The 14,336-nt window shown below is 34.6% G+C and overlaps 1 protein-coding gene across 1 annotated transcript in view; it reads left to right on the top strand.

Annotated features, from left to right (window-relative positions):
• Window positions 1-14,336, top strand: part of UBR3 (ubiquitin protein ligase E3 component n-recognin 3) — a 197,628-nt gene that overhangs the window by 52,662 nt on the left and 130,630 nt on the right. The window contains exons 6-8 of the mRNA XM_055572294.1: window positions 6,470-6,536; window positions 11,928-12,058; window positions 13,242-13,470. Of these exons, the coding sequence (XP_055428269.1) occupies window positions 6,470-6,536; window positions 11,928-12,058; window positions 13,242-13,470 (427 nt within the window). The remainder of the gene's footprint in view (window positions 1-6,469; window positions 6,537-11,927; window positions 12,059-13,241; window positions 13,471-14,336) is intronic.

Below are 14,336 nucleotides of genomic sequence, written 5' to 3'. Positions count from 1 at the left end.
CCTAGAGATCAAATCCATGTCTCTTGCATTGTAGGCAGATTGTTTGTCTATTGTGCCACCTGCGAAGCCTAATGATGTTTGAAAAAACTGATTTAAAACTATTTTAAATTTGTGTTATAGTTCTTTTCAAAGCATTTTTACATGTATAAATGATGAAAATGTAAGCAGTAATTTAATAAGGATGGAATAAATAAAGGAGAAAGTAGATGAAAGGATAAGGAGATGGAAAATGTTAATAGAAGTGTACCAGAATTGATGCTTTTTAACTGTGGTGTTAGAGAAGACTCTTGAGAGTCCCTTGGACTGCAATGAGATCCAACCAGTCCATTCTAAAGGAGATCAGTCCTGAATATTCATTGGAAGAACTGTTGCTGAAGCTGAAACTCCAATACTTTGGCCACCTGATATTCCGAAGAACTGAGTCATTAGAAAAGTCCCTGATTCTGGGAAAGATTGAAGGCTGGAGGAAAAGGGGACAATGGAGGATAAGATGGTTAGATCGCATCACCAAATCAATGGACATGAGTTTGAGCAAGTTCTGGGAGTTGCTGATGGAAAGGGAAGCCTGGTGTGCTGCAGTCCATGGGGTCACAGAGTCAGACATGACTGAGTCACTGAACTGAACTGAGATACAGATGTTCTTGAACAAATATCTATTTTATGCCATTTAAAAATTTCGTTAAAGCTTTTAAGGCCATATTGCATTTTATTTTGCAACTGTAGTCACAAATTATATGTTTGCTTTTAGCATTTATATTTGACATTTAGTGAAGAGCTGAATATGGCTTAAGGATTGGAATTTCTGCACCCTTACTCTACAGGCCCATAGGGTTATTGAACAAACCCCTTTTGTGATTGCATTCTTATAATTTAGCGAAGTATATGAAAAAGGAGACAGGATGAGAAGAGGGCAATGACATCTCAAAAACTGCTATAGAGAGGGAGTTATAACAATTAAGAAAATGTTGTAAGTTAGAATTGGAAGAGATCCTAGGCATAGTCTAATTCTGCCAATTTGAAAAATGAAGAAACAAGTTTGAAGCTCTTTAACAACAGCAAGATTTTTCCTGTTTAAAGATTTACTTGAATGAGCATACTGCTGTCTACTTAATTTTATTCATACAGTTGTGTCAGATACTTGTCCCTGCTGTCCCTAAAGCAACAGAACATCATGTACTCAGCAGGGCTATTTATACACATGACATTCTTCATACTACTACTACTTACTTTTTTTTTTTTGGTGTGTGTAGCTAATATGTAATAGGAGTTTAAAATGTTCTTTGTGTTGAATGAAACTGAAATAAAATAGAAACACATTTTAACTTTATGAAGTACTTTAAAATGTGAATTTATGTTTATTCATTTTTTGTTTAGATTTGTTCAGTCATCAGATAATTCAGTTCAAAAGAAAATTATCTCCAGTATTATATGTACATGGATGTAATAGAGAGTTTCTTAGAGAAACTAGGACTGTTTAAATCAAGATAACTTTTCAAAGAAAGATTATTTTCACTGAGGCTATTACCATAAGCAGTGTCCATTTATCTATGTGTATTGACCAGATCATTAATCTTTGTGACTTTGATACATTTAGCTGTTAATACAAATTTAATAAATAAACACATTTTTCCTCCTGTGTAACCATAAAATTTGATGTCCTTTGTTGAAAAATTGACAAATAGAAAAAAGAAAACATTTACCTCCAGCTGTGCTCTCCAGAGATTACCACTATTTATTAATTTGTGTGTTTGCCTCTAGTCTTCTGTATTTCATACTCTTACATAAGAGAAATGATCACTTAACAAAATAAGTTACTATGTAAATGTGCTGTCAGTATTCTTGCTTTTATTCAAGAAAGAATCCAGTGAAGAGTTAAAACTAATTTGATCAAAACTTGTAGCAAAAGCAGGGTTATTGCAATTGAAAGCTAAAGTAACTTTTCATAAATGAATAGGTAAAAGAAAAATATGACTTTACTTTTAGAGGTACAAGGTTTGACTTTAATTAGTTATAAATTACATTAATGGTAAAAGATAGAGTGGGGAATCACAGAAATTTTGGTGAGGAGGCCTTGGAAACATTTAAGACATTTTTGCCAGTTTAGCGTTTGATTTTATGACTTTCCTCACAAATGATCAGCCTCTCCATAAACACTTCCAGTGGTTGAGAGCTGACCTAGCTTATGAGACAACTCGTTCCTTTGTTTGATAGCTTTAATTATTAGCAATCTCTTCTCAATACCGTGTTAAATATTATAATTTTCCCACCTTTCTTCTTGTTTCTCCCTATGGAAACATTTTAATTTTACTTCATTAGATACCCCTTTAACTTTTTAGCTTTAGTTACACAGTATTCTCTGGTATTCATAGCTCTTTCACCTGTTCATTCCTTTTTAAAATTATGATCTGATTTTGGTACAGAGTCACAAGGATAGCTTATCGTGAAGCATGTTATGGCTTCCTTTAGGCCTAAGGTTTTTTGTTAGCATTTTAGCAGCAGTGCTAAACTGCGGTAGAAGCTCCAGTGGTCAAATGAAACACTCAGGTCCCTCACTCACTTACCCCTTCAGATTTACAGCTGACAAGTTTGAGAGCTCCCTCTCTGCTTTGTATTTGTAAAATACAGTGTCATGTTACAGTGGCTTACATAAATGTTTTCATTTTATTCTAGTTTCTCAAGATCTCCTTTGGATTTTATTTTTATATTCTGCTATGTTAAATGTTTGTTTTAGCCTTGTGTATTTTGTATTAACATTGAATATTGTTTTAACCAACTGTGAATTTAAACTTGACTTCTTTTTATGGAGCTCATATTTTTTCATCTGTCCAGTAAATCCATAAAAGAAAGAAAGGTTAATTTGGGTTGAAAAACCACCTGTAAATTTTGCAGGCTAGGAGCTTGAATCTGTTTTCTGGGGAGTTGGTGGGGGGCAAGGTGGGGTAAGGGTCTTCTCTGATATTGGACATATATATCAAACTCAGCTAGGAAGGGAGTCTCCCTGTGCTGGAAACACACATGCAGTGTTGTCTACTTCTCTACTCAGGAACCTAGTTAACAGTTTTTGAGAGTGTTTCTGAGAGCTGTATGAATGCTGTCTCAGTTGAGGTTGTTTATTTCCTCTCTTGTTCACTGGACCCATTATTTTCCCCCAGGGTTCTATACTGTTTTCTCATGGATAAAAGGGGAAGAACTCTAACTCTCCATCTTGAGTTTGGTGTGGGGTCTTGTTGTCATGATAACTAAATTGTTTTCATCTTCCTTAATGCCTGAATATCCCAGCACTGGAAGTTATTCCTGTTTGTTGAAACTTTTGTTCTTGGTATTTGCCTGGTGGTCCAGTAGTTAAGACTCCATGCTTCCACAGCACGGGCGGGTATTCCATCGCTGGTTGGTGAACTAAGATCCTACATGCTTCGAGGCGTGGCCCAAAAAAATAGAACTTGAAATAGATAACACACTCATCCATTATCTTGAGTAGATTGTTGTATTTAGGATTGAAAATCATAATTAGTATTAAAAACATTCATTAGCTTAAAGCTATAATTCATTGTCATCATTGAATAAATAGAAAATTAATATTAGCAAAAAGATGATGAAATTACCTATTACTCTATCACTTAGAGGTGACTTACTCTAATCATATATATTCTAACAGATTTTATATATGGTATATTTTAGAGACTCCATGCTATATATGCTATTCTGTAACCTGCTTTCCTTACTAATGGTAGTTTTAAACATCTGTAACAAAAAGTATATTTTAACATATTTTATTTGTGTGTGGTATCACTACTTAAATGGTTTTGTACTCCATATGCTATCCTTCATAGCATGCTTTTTTTTTTTTTTCTAATTTATAGTAATAGTTTTTGAATATTCACCTGGTCATAATGAATATGGAACTCTAGTCTTGCTTTTCTTTAAAGAGTATATTTGTGCTATAATTTATTTCCCTAATTCCCTGCTCTGCTGTTGGAAACCAAAGGTGGGTTTTTTTTTTTGCCATTATAAATAACATTGTGATGAGTGTTATGCAGATAGTCCCTATTCACTTGTCTGATTATTTCTTTAAGATAAATTCTTAGAACTGGAATTTCTGTTCCAGTGATAGATACACTTTAACGACTTTCCATATGTGTATTGACAAATTGCCATTCAGGAAAATTGTTCTGTTATGTACTCTCTCAAGTGTAGTACAAGACTACCCATTATCCCACCTATTTAAATGGAGGTAGACTCCCTTCCTAGCTGAGTTTGCTATCTATGATGATGTCAGGCTAATCTTTGTTTCTAGACTTTTTTCTTTGTGCCTGCCTTCTTGGAATGACTTTCCTCTCCCTAGCTTGACTAATTTTACTTGTCCTTTAAAGTGTTTAAGTTTGGGAAATTTTTAAAACTTTGTATTGTCATGGCCATTGCTTGACCAAGGATACACTTTTCATAGGAAGTTTTTATTTGAAATTACGAAATAATCCTAACCTGGAATATAATATTAAAAGTTTTTTTTTTTTTTTTGTCTTCTGCCAGGAGAACAGTTTCATAAATGACTATTAGCTAAAATCTCAAATTTTACAATCTTCTGGGTCTTGTGGCATGGTTTACATTCGTATATCTGTCTTTTATGGCTCCAAATTTCATACTGGCTGAGTTTCTCTTTGGACAAGGTGAGGGTGGCACAGGAAGGGGGAGTATAGTTTGTTTGACTGTCACTGTTGCTGCCAAGTAGATGACCATAGAGGCCTGGCTTTGGTGGGGGTTAACAGAGGGCATATAGAAGTGCTTAGTAAATGCTGAATGACTGAGCTATGAAGTATCTTTCGGAACCTCCAGACTGGTCTTTAGGGCTGATGCTGGACTTGTCAGAAACTTGCAGTTAAGTCTTGGTATGTAGGCCAAGAATACTACACCAGTGGGTTGAGCCATAGCATAAAGCTGAGGCTTTTCTGCTTTGGAGGTGTGATTTAATTGAGAACGTGTCTGGGAATTTGTACCATGGTTCTATTCTGCCATCAGCATAATTGGTTAGCATAACAGACAGTATGCCAAATACTACCACACATAGCTTTATAATACTAGTGGGCTCATACATGTTTGGAAAATAGGAAAAAGATGTCAGTATAACATGGAAGTTTTGGTTTCCTATGCAATCTTTCCTGAACTATGCAATAGTTCAGGAGATCTGGGATAATGGGGTACAGTCATGTCCTTTTTCTGGAGAGAAACACACCCTCATCTGCAAAGGGAACAGGAACCTTTTCAGCAACATTTGAAGAAAATTAGAACTGAGCACCTGCACCCATGGCTTCCTGCTTTAGAGGCACATTCCTAGCTTCACTGTTGGCTTCACTACTAGCAGGCTGCTTCCTTTGCTCCTCTTCCCTCCTCTTCCCTTTATGTTGTCTCAGCCAGCTAGCTTCCCACTCTGTTGTGGTGGTATGTTGTTAACATCCCATGAGACATGCTCACACCACTCCAAGATGTTTGCCTGGGCATCCAAATGATCTCCCCAGGTACCAATTATTGCTTTTGTTATTTCTTTGGTTATACACTTTCTTGGTTACAGAATAGGTTGTGAATGGTCTGTCCCTCACTCTTCTATTCCCTATAAGCCTTGTTATTTTTAATGTGAGGATTTTTTTTCAGGAATGGATATATCACATGTGAGCAGAAATACATATATTTTCTTCTTGGATTTTTTTTCCTAGTGAAAGTAAAAGTGAAGTCACTCAGTCGTGTCCGACTCTTTGTGACCCCATGGACTGTAGCCTACCAGGCTCCTCAGTCCATGGAATTTTCCAGGCAAGAGTACTGGAGTGGGTTGCCATTTCCTTCTCCAGGGATCTTCCCAACCCAGAGATCGAACCCCAGTCTCCCGCATTGCAGGCAGATGCTTTACCATCTGAGCCACATAATAATTTTTTTTATTAATATTTTTTTGACCATCAACTCCAGCTTCTAACATGCTGTGCTTATTTTTCAGAACTTGATCTCTTGAACTCATTTGTTTGTATTAGACTCTTCAAAACTTTTCCACTATTCATTGCTTTAACCCCCTTCTCCTTCTCCTCTTCCTTCCTATGCTAATCTTTTCCCTCCTCCCCTTTAGCTTCTTTGTGCATTTAATATTTTGTTTATAAGTTAGGAAGACTTTTATTTTGGGATTTTGGGGCATTTGAGAATCTTTCATTAGAGGCACAGATTAAGTTTAAGAACTCTTGCATTTTAATCCTAAGAATTTTCATGATATATTTAATTATAATGCTAATTTAAAATTTAATTTTCAATTAAAAGTTATCAGTATTAAAATACATTTTATTATAGCAAATACATGAGTAAAATTATTGATTAATAATATGTAAGCACACCTGTATTTTATATTTAATATAATTTATAAGCATATTTAAATTTACATAAAACATATAAATTCATGACTAGGACTACAGATAATGCTAATTTTGTTTTTCTCCAGGAGGATCAGGATGGGAGTCAAGGTCTGGGCAAGAGAAAGAGGGTCAAACTAAGCAGTAACACCAAAGGTATTTATATTTTGGTTTTTTTCTTGTGTTAAAAAATGCTTAATTACTAAGAGCACTTGGTTGGGTGGCCATCAAAGCTCTTTGAAGAGAGAGTTATGTTATTAGATGTGTTCAATATGGAGAAAGAGTTGTTAGGGGATGATTGTGGGAGACCTCAATAGCAAGTGAAACCCTTACTGTTGGGATTTTTATTCATTGTTTTCTTCATAAAATGAGCAATATTATATTTGAGCCAGAAAAATACTCTTTTCATTGAATCTTTTAATTTGGATCCAGCATTTTTGGTATAAAGCTTAAATTTGATTTGTATCTTTTTGTAATCCAGAGTATGCAATTTCTAGAATGAAAAAGGATGAGCAGCATGGAAGTAGTGTGGATATGTATCAGAAAAAGTAACAAGAGTGAAAGAAAATGAGAATGAATGGCACTTAACAAATATTAAGGGCTCAGTAAGGACTCAATATATATTGATGCAAAGGAGAAGTAGATAGGCCTGTAGTGAGGGAATAGATTAGTAATATTTATCGAACTTTTGTATATGCTAGACATAGTGCTAATCACAGCATGTGCATTCTGTCATTTAATTCTCACAGTAACCATATGTAGTAGGTTTTATTGTTACTACTGTTTTATGAATGAGGAATGAAGGCATGTTAGGCATAACAGCTAATGAGAGGTAGGTTCTTAATTCAAATCCCAGAGTTTAAATGCTTTGTCACTATATTTTCTTGACCCTCCCTAAAAGCTTTTCAAGAGTACTTGTTATTAGTTGGTAGCCTGTGCTCCATTTTTGAAATGGATTTCTAAATCTTAGCATAGTCTTATTTTCTGGGTTAGTATGATCTGTTAGAAAGTCTTCAGAGGTTAAAATATTTTCATGAAAAGATTCTTTTTTCTACTGCCAAGTGTGTCTTTTGGAAAGTTTAAGACTGCTTGGAAAGGTGGAGCAAGCAGACAGTTTCAGTTGAGGCTCATTTTGTAAGTCTGTTCTTAGTTATTCACGTTGCTGCATTCAACTTATGGACTGTTAGCAGAGGGTATGAAATTTGATTTGCTGTCCAGGACTCACGCCTGCAACATGTTCCCCTTTTTCTTGGCCCTGCAGAAAATCTGTAATGCCTGAAAGAAATTAGAAACCCATTTGGCTACCTGGCTCTTTGACTTAACCAGAGTTATGCAGTTCAGAATTACCTGAGTCCTTGAGATGCATCTGAGTTGGAGGAGATTGTTAGGCATATACTTGAGTTTAAGCTTCGGGGATGTTCAGAAAATACCTCAGAAAACAATGTTAAGAGGTCATTGTTTTCCTTCAGCCTGGTCAGACTCTGGCTTAAGACATTTTTTATGCAGACTTCATGTTGAAGTTTCTTTTATACCTGAATTTTTTTGCATTTGAGATAGATTGTTGTCTCTTCCTTCCTTTTCTGGTAAGAAGTAGTAAAGAGATTTAAGACTTGATTAGTTATCATCTTTGGTTTGAGTATGGACATTGAAGAAATGGCTTTTTCAGTTAGCAGAAACTCTTTTCAAGAAGTGATTGTTGCTTTTGAAAATGTCTGAAGTCCAAAGTGGTTTAGTTTTTGTAAGAATTTGATTCAACAGTTTGAAAGCGAGCTGAAAATAAAATATGTAATGATGGGCAAGAGGAGAGGCACTGTGCTAACACATCACTGCCTATTTTCAAAAGTTCAGTTTTAAGGATGAAAAAGCTTAGGCCTAGAGGACTTCAGCTAACATGGCCAAGATGAGCTGGTGAGTTGCAGAGCCTGGACTCTGCTGCCTAAATTAAAAGCTATCATTCATTTATACCACATACTAATTCAGAAATTTTGTTTTACAATTTTGCTTGAAGTGATTTTAGGTGTTGTGAAGGTCATGATAGTTTAATCAAGATTTTAAAGGTAATAATCATACACAGCTAATGAAAGTGTTTCTAACTAGATTTCTATAACATAACATATAAAACACATAATACATGCTTTAAATATCTTGGGAAACTGGTGTCTTTTAAGAATAACAGTGAAGACATTGTGGTTCACCCCCCACCCCCACTTTTATGTCTGAAGATAGAAAAATTGGATTGTACATAACAGCAGCTATTTTCATTTTAATAGAAGGCACGGCTTTTCTGGGGTATTCGATTATTTTATTTATTTAAAACAAAGGTAATATATCTTTAATTTTTAATGCTTGATATACAATTATGGTAGCTTCAGGCTTTTCTTTGGCTAATACAAACTTGCAGAGAGTTATAACTATGAATTTAAGAATAAATACTACTAGTTTAAAGAAAAAGAATAAATACTACTAGTTTTGTTCAGCTTTGTAATTATTTTCAGAAGCACTTACCTGGCAGGGGTATTTTTTTGGTAGTCAGTGAAATTCTCAGTCATGTTGGTACCAAGTGAATTTTGAGAATTAAATTGGCTTTGGCAATGTGTGCTCTAAGTTATATTCTAATTTTTAATTATAATCCTTTTATTCCTGTCGCCTAATTCATTTGGCCCCTAATTTTGTTACTTTTTGACTTTGAATCTGTCAGTGTGACCTTTGAATATATTTTACCTCATTTCTTGCAAAACTGGTTATTTCTCTTTTAAATCATTGCTATATCCTGGAAGTGGCAGGAGGAAGAGATTTCTGTTTTACAAGTAGAAAATTGTGTGATTTGAGAAATAAAGAATTTTTATTTCCAAATAAGAGCTGTATATTATAATTGTATTTCTATTTTTAGTCCTTCTGCATATGGCTTATACTGAAGGCTGCACTGAAAGGGAGTTAGATGGGGGGATTAGCAGATATTTTTGTCTCTGTATAGTTTAAATTATAGTGTTTCTAGATTAATGAATTTGTTATTCTGAAAATAGTGGTTGTTAATTATTAATGGAAAATTGGATTAAGGTTATATCTGATTTAAGTCTTATTAAACTCAGTGTTTTATGAAAAAATCAAGAGAGTGATTAAATACTGAGGTTACTCTTTTAGACTCATTACCTGAGGAGATAATGATGTTATTGTTTAGTTGCTAAGTTGTGTCTGGCTTTTTTGCCACCCCCTGGACTGTAGCCTGTCAGGCTCCTCTGTCTATGGGGTTTTCCAGGTAAGAATACTGGAGTGGGTTGCCATTTCCTCCTCCAGAGGATCTTCCTGACTCTGGGATCAAACTTGCCTCTCTTGAGTCTCCTGCATTGGCAGGAGGTTCTTTACCACTGAGCCACCTATGATATGAACACATTACTCAATAATAGAAGAACTGTAGCACGGGGATAGGATTGGGATAGGGTTAATTAAAAATTCTGCAAGATTACCCTGGAAGACTACTTGACATGTAATTAGTTAGGGCTATACCTGAGTATTTTGATTCATGTGATACTGGCTTTTCAGATCTCTCCTCTAACTCTAATTCTTGCTTAAGCACTGAACCAGTCCATAGTTGACACTTAATGCCCTTATATAGAGTTCATGATTCAGAGCAGTATCCCAGGATAGTTTGCTCTAGTAAAGATTAATAGAATTTTCTAGTTCATTTTGAGGGGTAAAAGAGAACTAAAGTATTAAAAACATTCAATTCACACTTTGCTGTACACCTTGAAACTAACACAGCATTGGTAATCAAATATACTCCAGTGTAAAATTTAAAAAAATTCAGTTCCTCATGTACCAGTTGAGACCTTTCTGTTGATTCAGCAAGGCAAGGAGGCAGAGATAAGCAGGAAAGAGCCTAACCCTCAAGAAGTGGCACTTGGCTTTAGAAATAGGCTTTCCAGGAGATAATTTATTCCCCCTTCGAATACCTTTTAATTCAAAACAGACATCCGTTTCCTGTTTCCTCTATGTATGAAGAGGGCATCTTGAGTCCAGTGCAAGTAAACATAGCTAACATTCTATGTGTTTCCTGGTATGTTCCTACCAGAAGAGAGTAGATGCTTTTGTATATTAGAGTAAGCAGTGCACTAATGATTATTTTCTCTAGTGAAGTTAACATTTCATTTATGAAGGATAATTTTAAAGAAATAGATAAATTATCCTATAAAGACTTTTCAAAACAAAATTGGAGTTTGTCCTTAGTAGTATGTTTTTAGTTTAAAATTACTACTATTTAAATTATGTGCCATGAATATTGTTCTTGTAAGATAATTATTTTAAATCATAGTAGAAGTTTTAGATAAAGGGCTTATGCTTCAGTTCAGTCACTCAGTCGTGTCTGACTCTTTGTGACCCCATGGACTGCAGCACTCCAGGCGTCCCTGTCCATCACCAACTCCCGGACCTTGCTCAAACTCATGTCCATCAAGTCGGTGATGCCATCCAACTTTCTCATCCTCTGTCATCCCCTTCTCCTCCTGCCTTCAATCTTTCCCAGTATCAGGGTCTTTTCAAATGAGTCAGCTCTTCGCATCAGGTGGCCAAAGTATTGGAGCTTCAACTTCAGCATCAGTTCTTCCAATGAATATTCTAAAGGATTGATTTCCTTTAGGATTGACTGGTTTATCTCCTTGCAGTCCAAGGGACTCTCAAGAGTCTTCTCCAACACCACAGTTCAAAAGCATCAATTCTTCGGCTCTCAGATTTCTTTATAATCCCATCTCTCACATCCATACATGACTACTGGAAAAACCGTAGCTTTGACTAGATGGACCTTTGTTGGCAAAGTAATGTCTCTGCTTTTTAATATGCTATCTAGGTTGGTCATAGCTTTTCTTCCAAGGAGTAAGCGTCTTTTAATTTCGTGGCTGCAGTCACCATCTGCAGTCATTTTGGAGCCCAAGAAAAAAAAGTCTGTCACTGTTTCCATTGTTTCCCCATCTATTTCCCATGAAGTGATGGGACCAGATGCCATGATCTTAGTTTTTGAATGTTGATTTTTAAGCCAGCTTTTCCACTTTCTTCTCTTTCACTTTCATCAAGAGGCTCTTGTTCCTGTTCATTTTCTGCCATAAAGGTGGTGTCATCTGCATATCTGAAGTTATTGATATTTCTGCCAGCAGTCTTTGATTCCAGCTTGTGCTTCATCCAGCCTGGCATTTTGCATGATGTACTCTGCATATAAATTAAAATAGCAGGGTGACAATATACAGCTTTGACATACTCCTTTCGCAATTTGGAACCAGTTCATTGTTTCATGTCTGGTTCTTATGTTTAAGGACAAGTAATTATTTTTCTAGTAACTACTTTATGTTGAATTATAAGGACTAAGTAAGTATTTTATTGTACTGTGGACATTATAGAAACAACTTGATATTGTTAGTAGTATCATTTCAATTATTGAAAGGATAGCCTTGATTTTTAGGCATATTCAGATGTTTGAGGTTGCTGGGTTGTTATAGTAAGGTTTAAATGAGATGAGCAACTTAAATCATTAGGGTGATAAATTTTATTTTTCTTATGTAGATCAATCCATAATGGATGTTTTGAAACATAAAAGTTTCTTAGAAGAGCTATTGTTTTGGACAATAAAGTATGAATTTCCGCAGAAGATGGTGACTTTCTTACTCAACATGCTTCCAGATCAAGAGTATAAGGTATCTACATTTTTTCCTTCTTTTCTGAACTTTGATCACCTTTCTTTGCCTTGTCAACATTAAATCTTTTTGATGTATTTCTCAGCTCAGTTGCCAAAAGAGGGCCTACACAAAAAGCACAGTATTTTAGATCTGAGTCAAAGCACTTTTACAGAGCGGGATCCTTAGGGTTACCTTTCTGCATGAGACTTGGTCCAGAGAAATTGCTGGGGGACAAACAAAAGCACAATTATACAAATAAATATGTAGTTAAAAATTATAGTAAATTCTCTAAAGGAGAAAGATGCAAGATGCTTTGAGAAAATGTTTAATGGGGACAACTGAATTTAGATTGTGAGATTCAGCATGGGAAAAGCACAGAGTTAGTAGCTTCTGGCCATAACTGTTAAAGACACAATAGTATTGACTCATGTACACATGTAGATGAGTGAAGTCTCTAGTCTCAGAGGGTGTGGACCCACCAGTTACTCTTGTATGGTTATGGCAAAGTTATACAGCCTTGTATCTGAAAAGACAGTGAATCATGGGTTAGCTCTTCTTATGGTTTAAAAAGTAAAGCCTCTTTAGGAGTGACACTTTAATAATGCTGTTTTGTGTGTTTATGTCTCCTTAAGAAAATAAGTGTATATGGTACACAAAAAAGAAAACTTAAATATTGGTTGGCTTTCAGATCAAATAGGAAAAAATATCATTTCTTTTGGAGTAGTCACATTGACTCACTTATTGTTTAGTTGTGTAAACAACTCGATGATTTTCAAATGAGACTTTAGATTTTATTGCTAAAGTAGTTAGCACAGGACAAAGACATACTTTGACATTAGTGAATTGATACCTTTGTGCAAAGTGAAGATTTGTGTTTTTAAACCATCTTTGTAATTGCTTTAAAACTTTAATAATTTAAAATGCATATTGAATATTTTTTTAGCTATCAAACTATTTTGCAAATTTTCAAAAAAGGGACAAATTTACATTTGTACAGTAACTACCATCATTGAAATTACTTTTCCAATTGTCTTGGACATTGTCATAAGCTAATCATAGCTTAGCTTTATAAATTTTATACTTTATAATCTATACTTTTTATACTTGATACCACTTTATACTTTAAAATGCTAATTTAAAATGAAAATGTGCCAGCAAACTTAAACTGTGTTTTTTTCTTCCCGTTTAAAACATTTTACAGGTTGCTTTTACAAAAACTTTTGTTCAGCATTATGCTTTCATTATGAAGACACTGAAGAAAAGTCATGAATCGGACACTATGTCTAACAGAATTGTGCATATTAGTGTTCAGTTGTTTAGCAATGAAGAGCTAGCCAGACAGGTAACAGAAGAATGTCAGCTGCTGGATATTATGGTCACTGTGCTGTTATACATGATGGAAAGTTGCCTTATTAAAAGTGAGCTACAAGGTAAACTCAGAATTATTTTCACTAGTTTTATAAATACACTTTGCATAACTAGCCTTAAAAACTCTTTTTATGCTTAAAAGTAGTTTTTAAAAATATTATAAAATAATACGTATTTGTTAAAGCTTGAAAAATTTAGCAAAATTTAAAGAAAAAACTTTAAATACAGTTCTGTTATTCACAAATAACTTGTTAACATCTTGAGATGTTTCATTTCTTTTTGTGAGCTGAGTATTTTTATAGATAAGAATATGTACTTTAAAATATTCTGTAAAGTATACACATTAAGAACATGATTTTTAATTATTGCAGATAGTAATATCATATGAGTTTACTGTAACTTATTTAACCATTTTCTTATTAGATATATTTCTATTTTTGCAGTCATGAATTTATTATTGTCAGCTTTAGACATTTTATATGTATATACTTTTATAATTTAAAAGTTGAAATAAATCTTGCCTTTTATATGTTCCTTTAGTGTGATCTATAATTTTCTTCCTTTATGCCTTTTCATATTGCCATAACATTTCTAGGAATTCCTCCCATTCTTATTTCTTTGTGGTCTTTCATCTTGACTTTACCTTCTCATAATAATTTATATTATTTGAGTATTTGCTATGTACTAATGTGTTAATATTATTTATACATTGTTTCAATTAAATTTCTGAACAACTCTCTGTGTATGCTCAGTCTTTCAGTCATGTCCAGCTCTGTGACCCCATGGACTGCATTCTGCCAGGCTCCTCTGTCCATGGGATTTTCCAGGCAACATACTGGAGTGGGTTGCCGTTTCCTATTCCAGGAACAGCTCTCTAGATTGGTGTTATTATTATTTCCACTTTAAAGATGAGTAAATTGAGGCTTAG

Source organism: Bubalus kerabau, chromosome 3, assembly GCF_029407905.1.
Source record: "Bubalus kerabau isolate K-KA32 ecotype Philippines breed swamp buffalo chromosome 3, PCC_UOA_SB_1v2, whole genome shotgun sequence".
In the NCBI taxonomy this organism is placed as follows: domain Eukaryota; kingdom Metazoa; phylum Chordata; class Mammalia; order Artiodactyla; family Bovidae; genus Bubalus; species Bubalus kerabau.
Note: the sequence above shows the minus strand (reverse complement) of the source record. Positions and strands in the feature narration are given on the sequence as shown.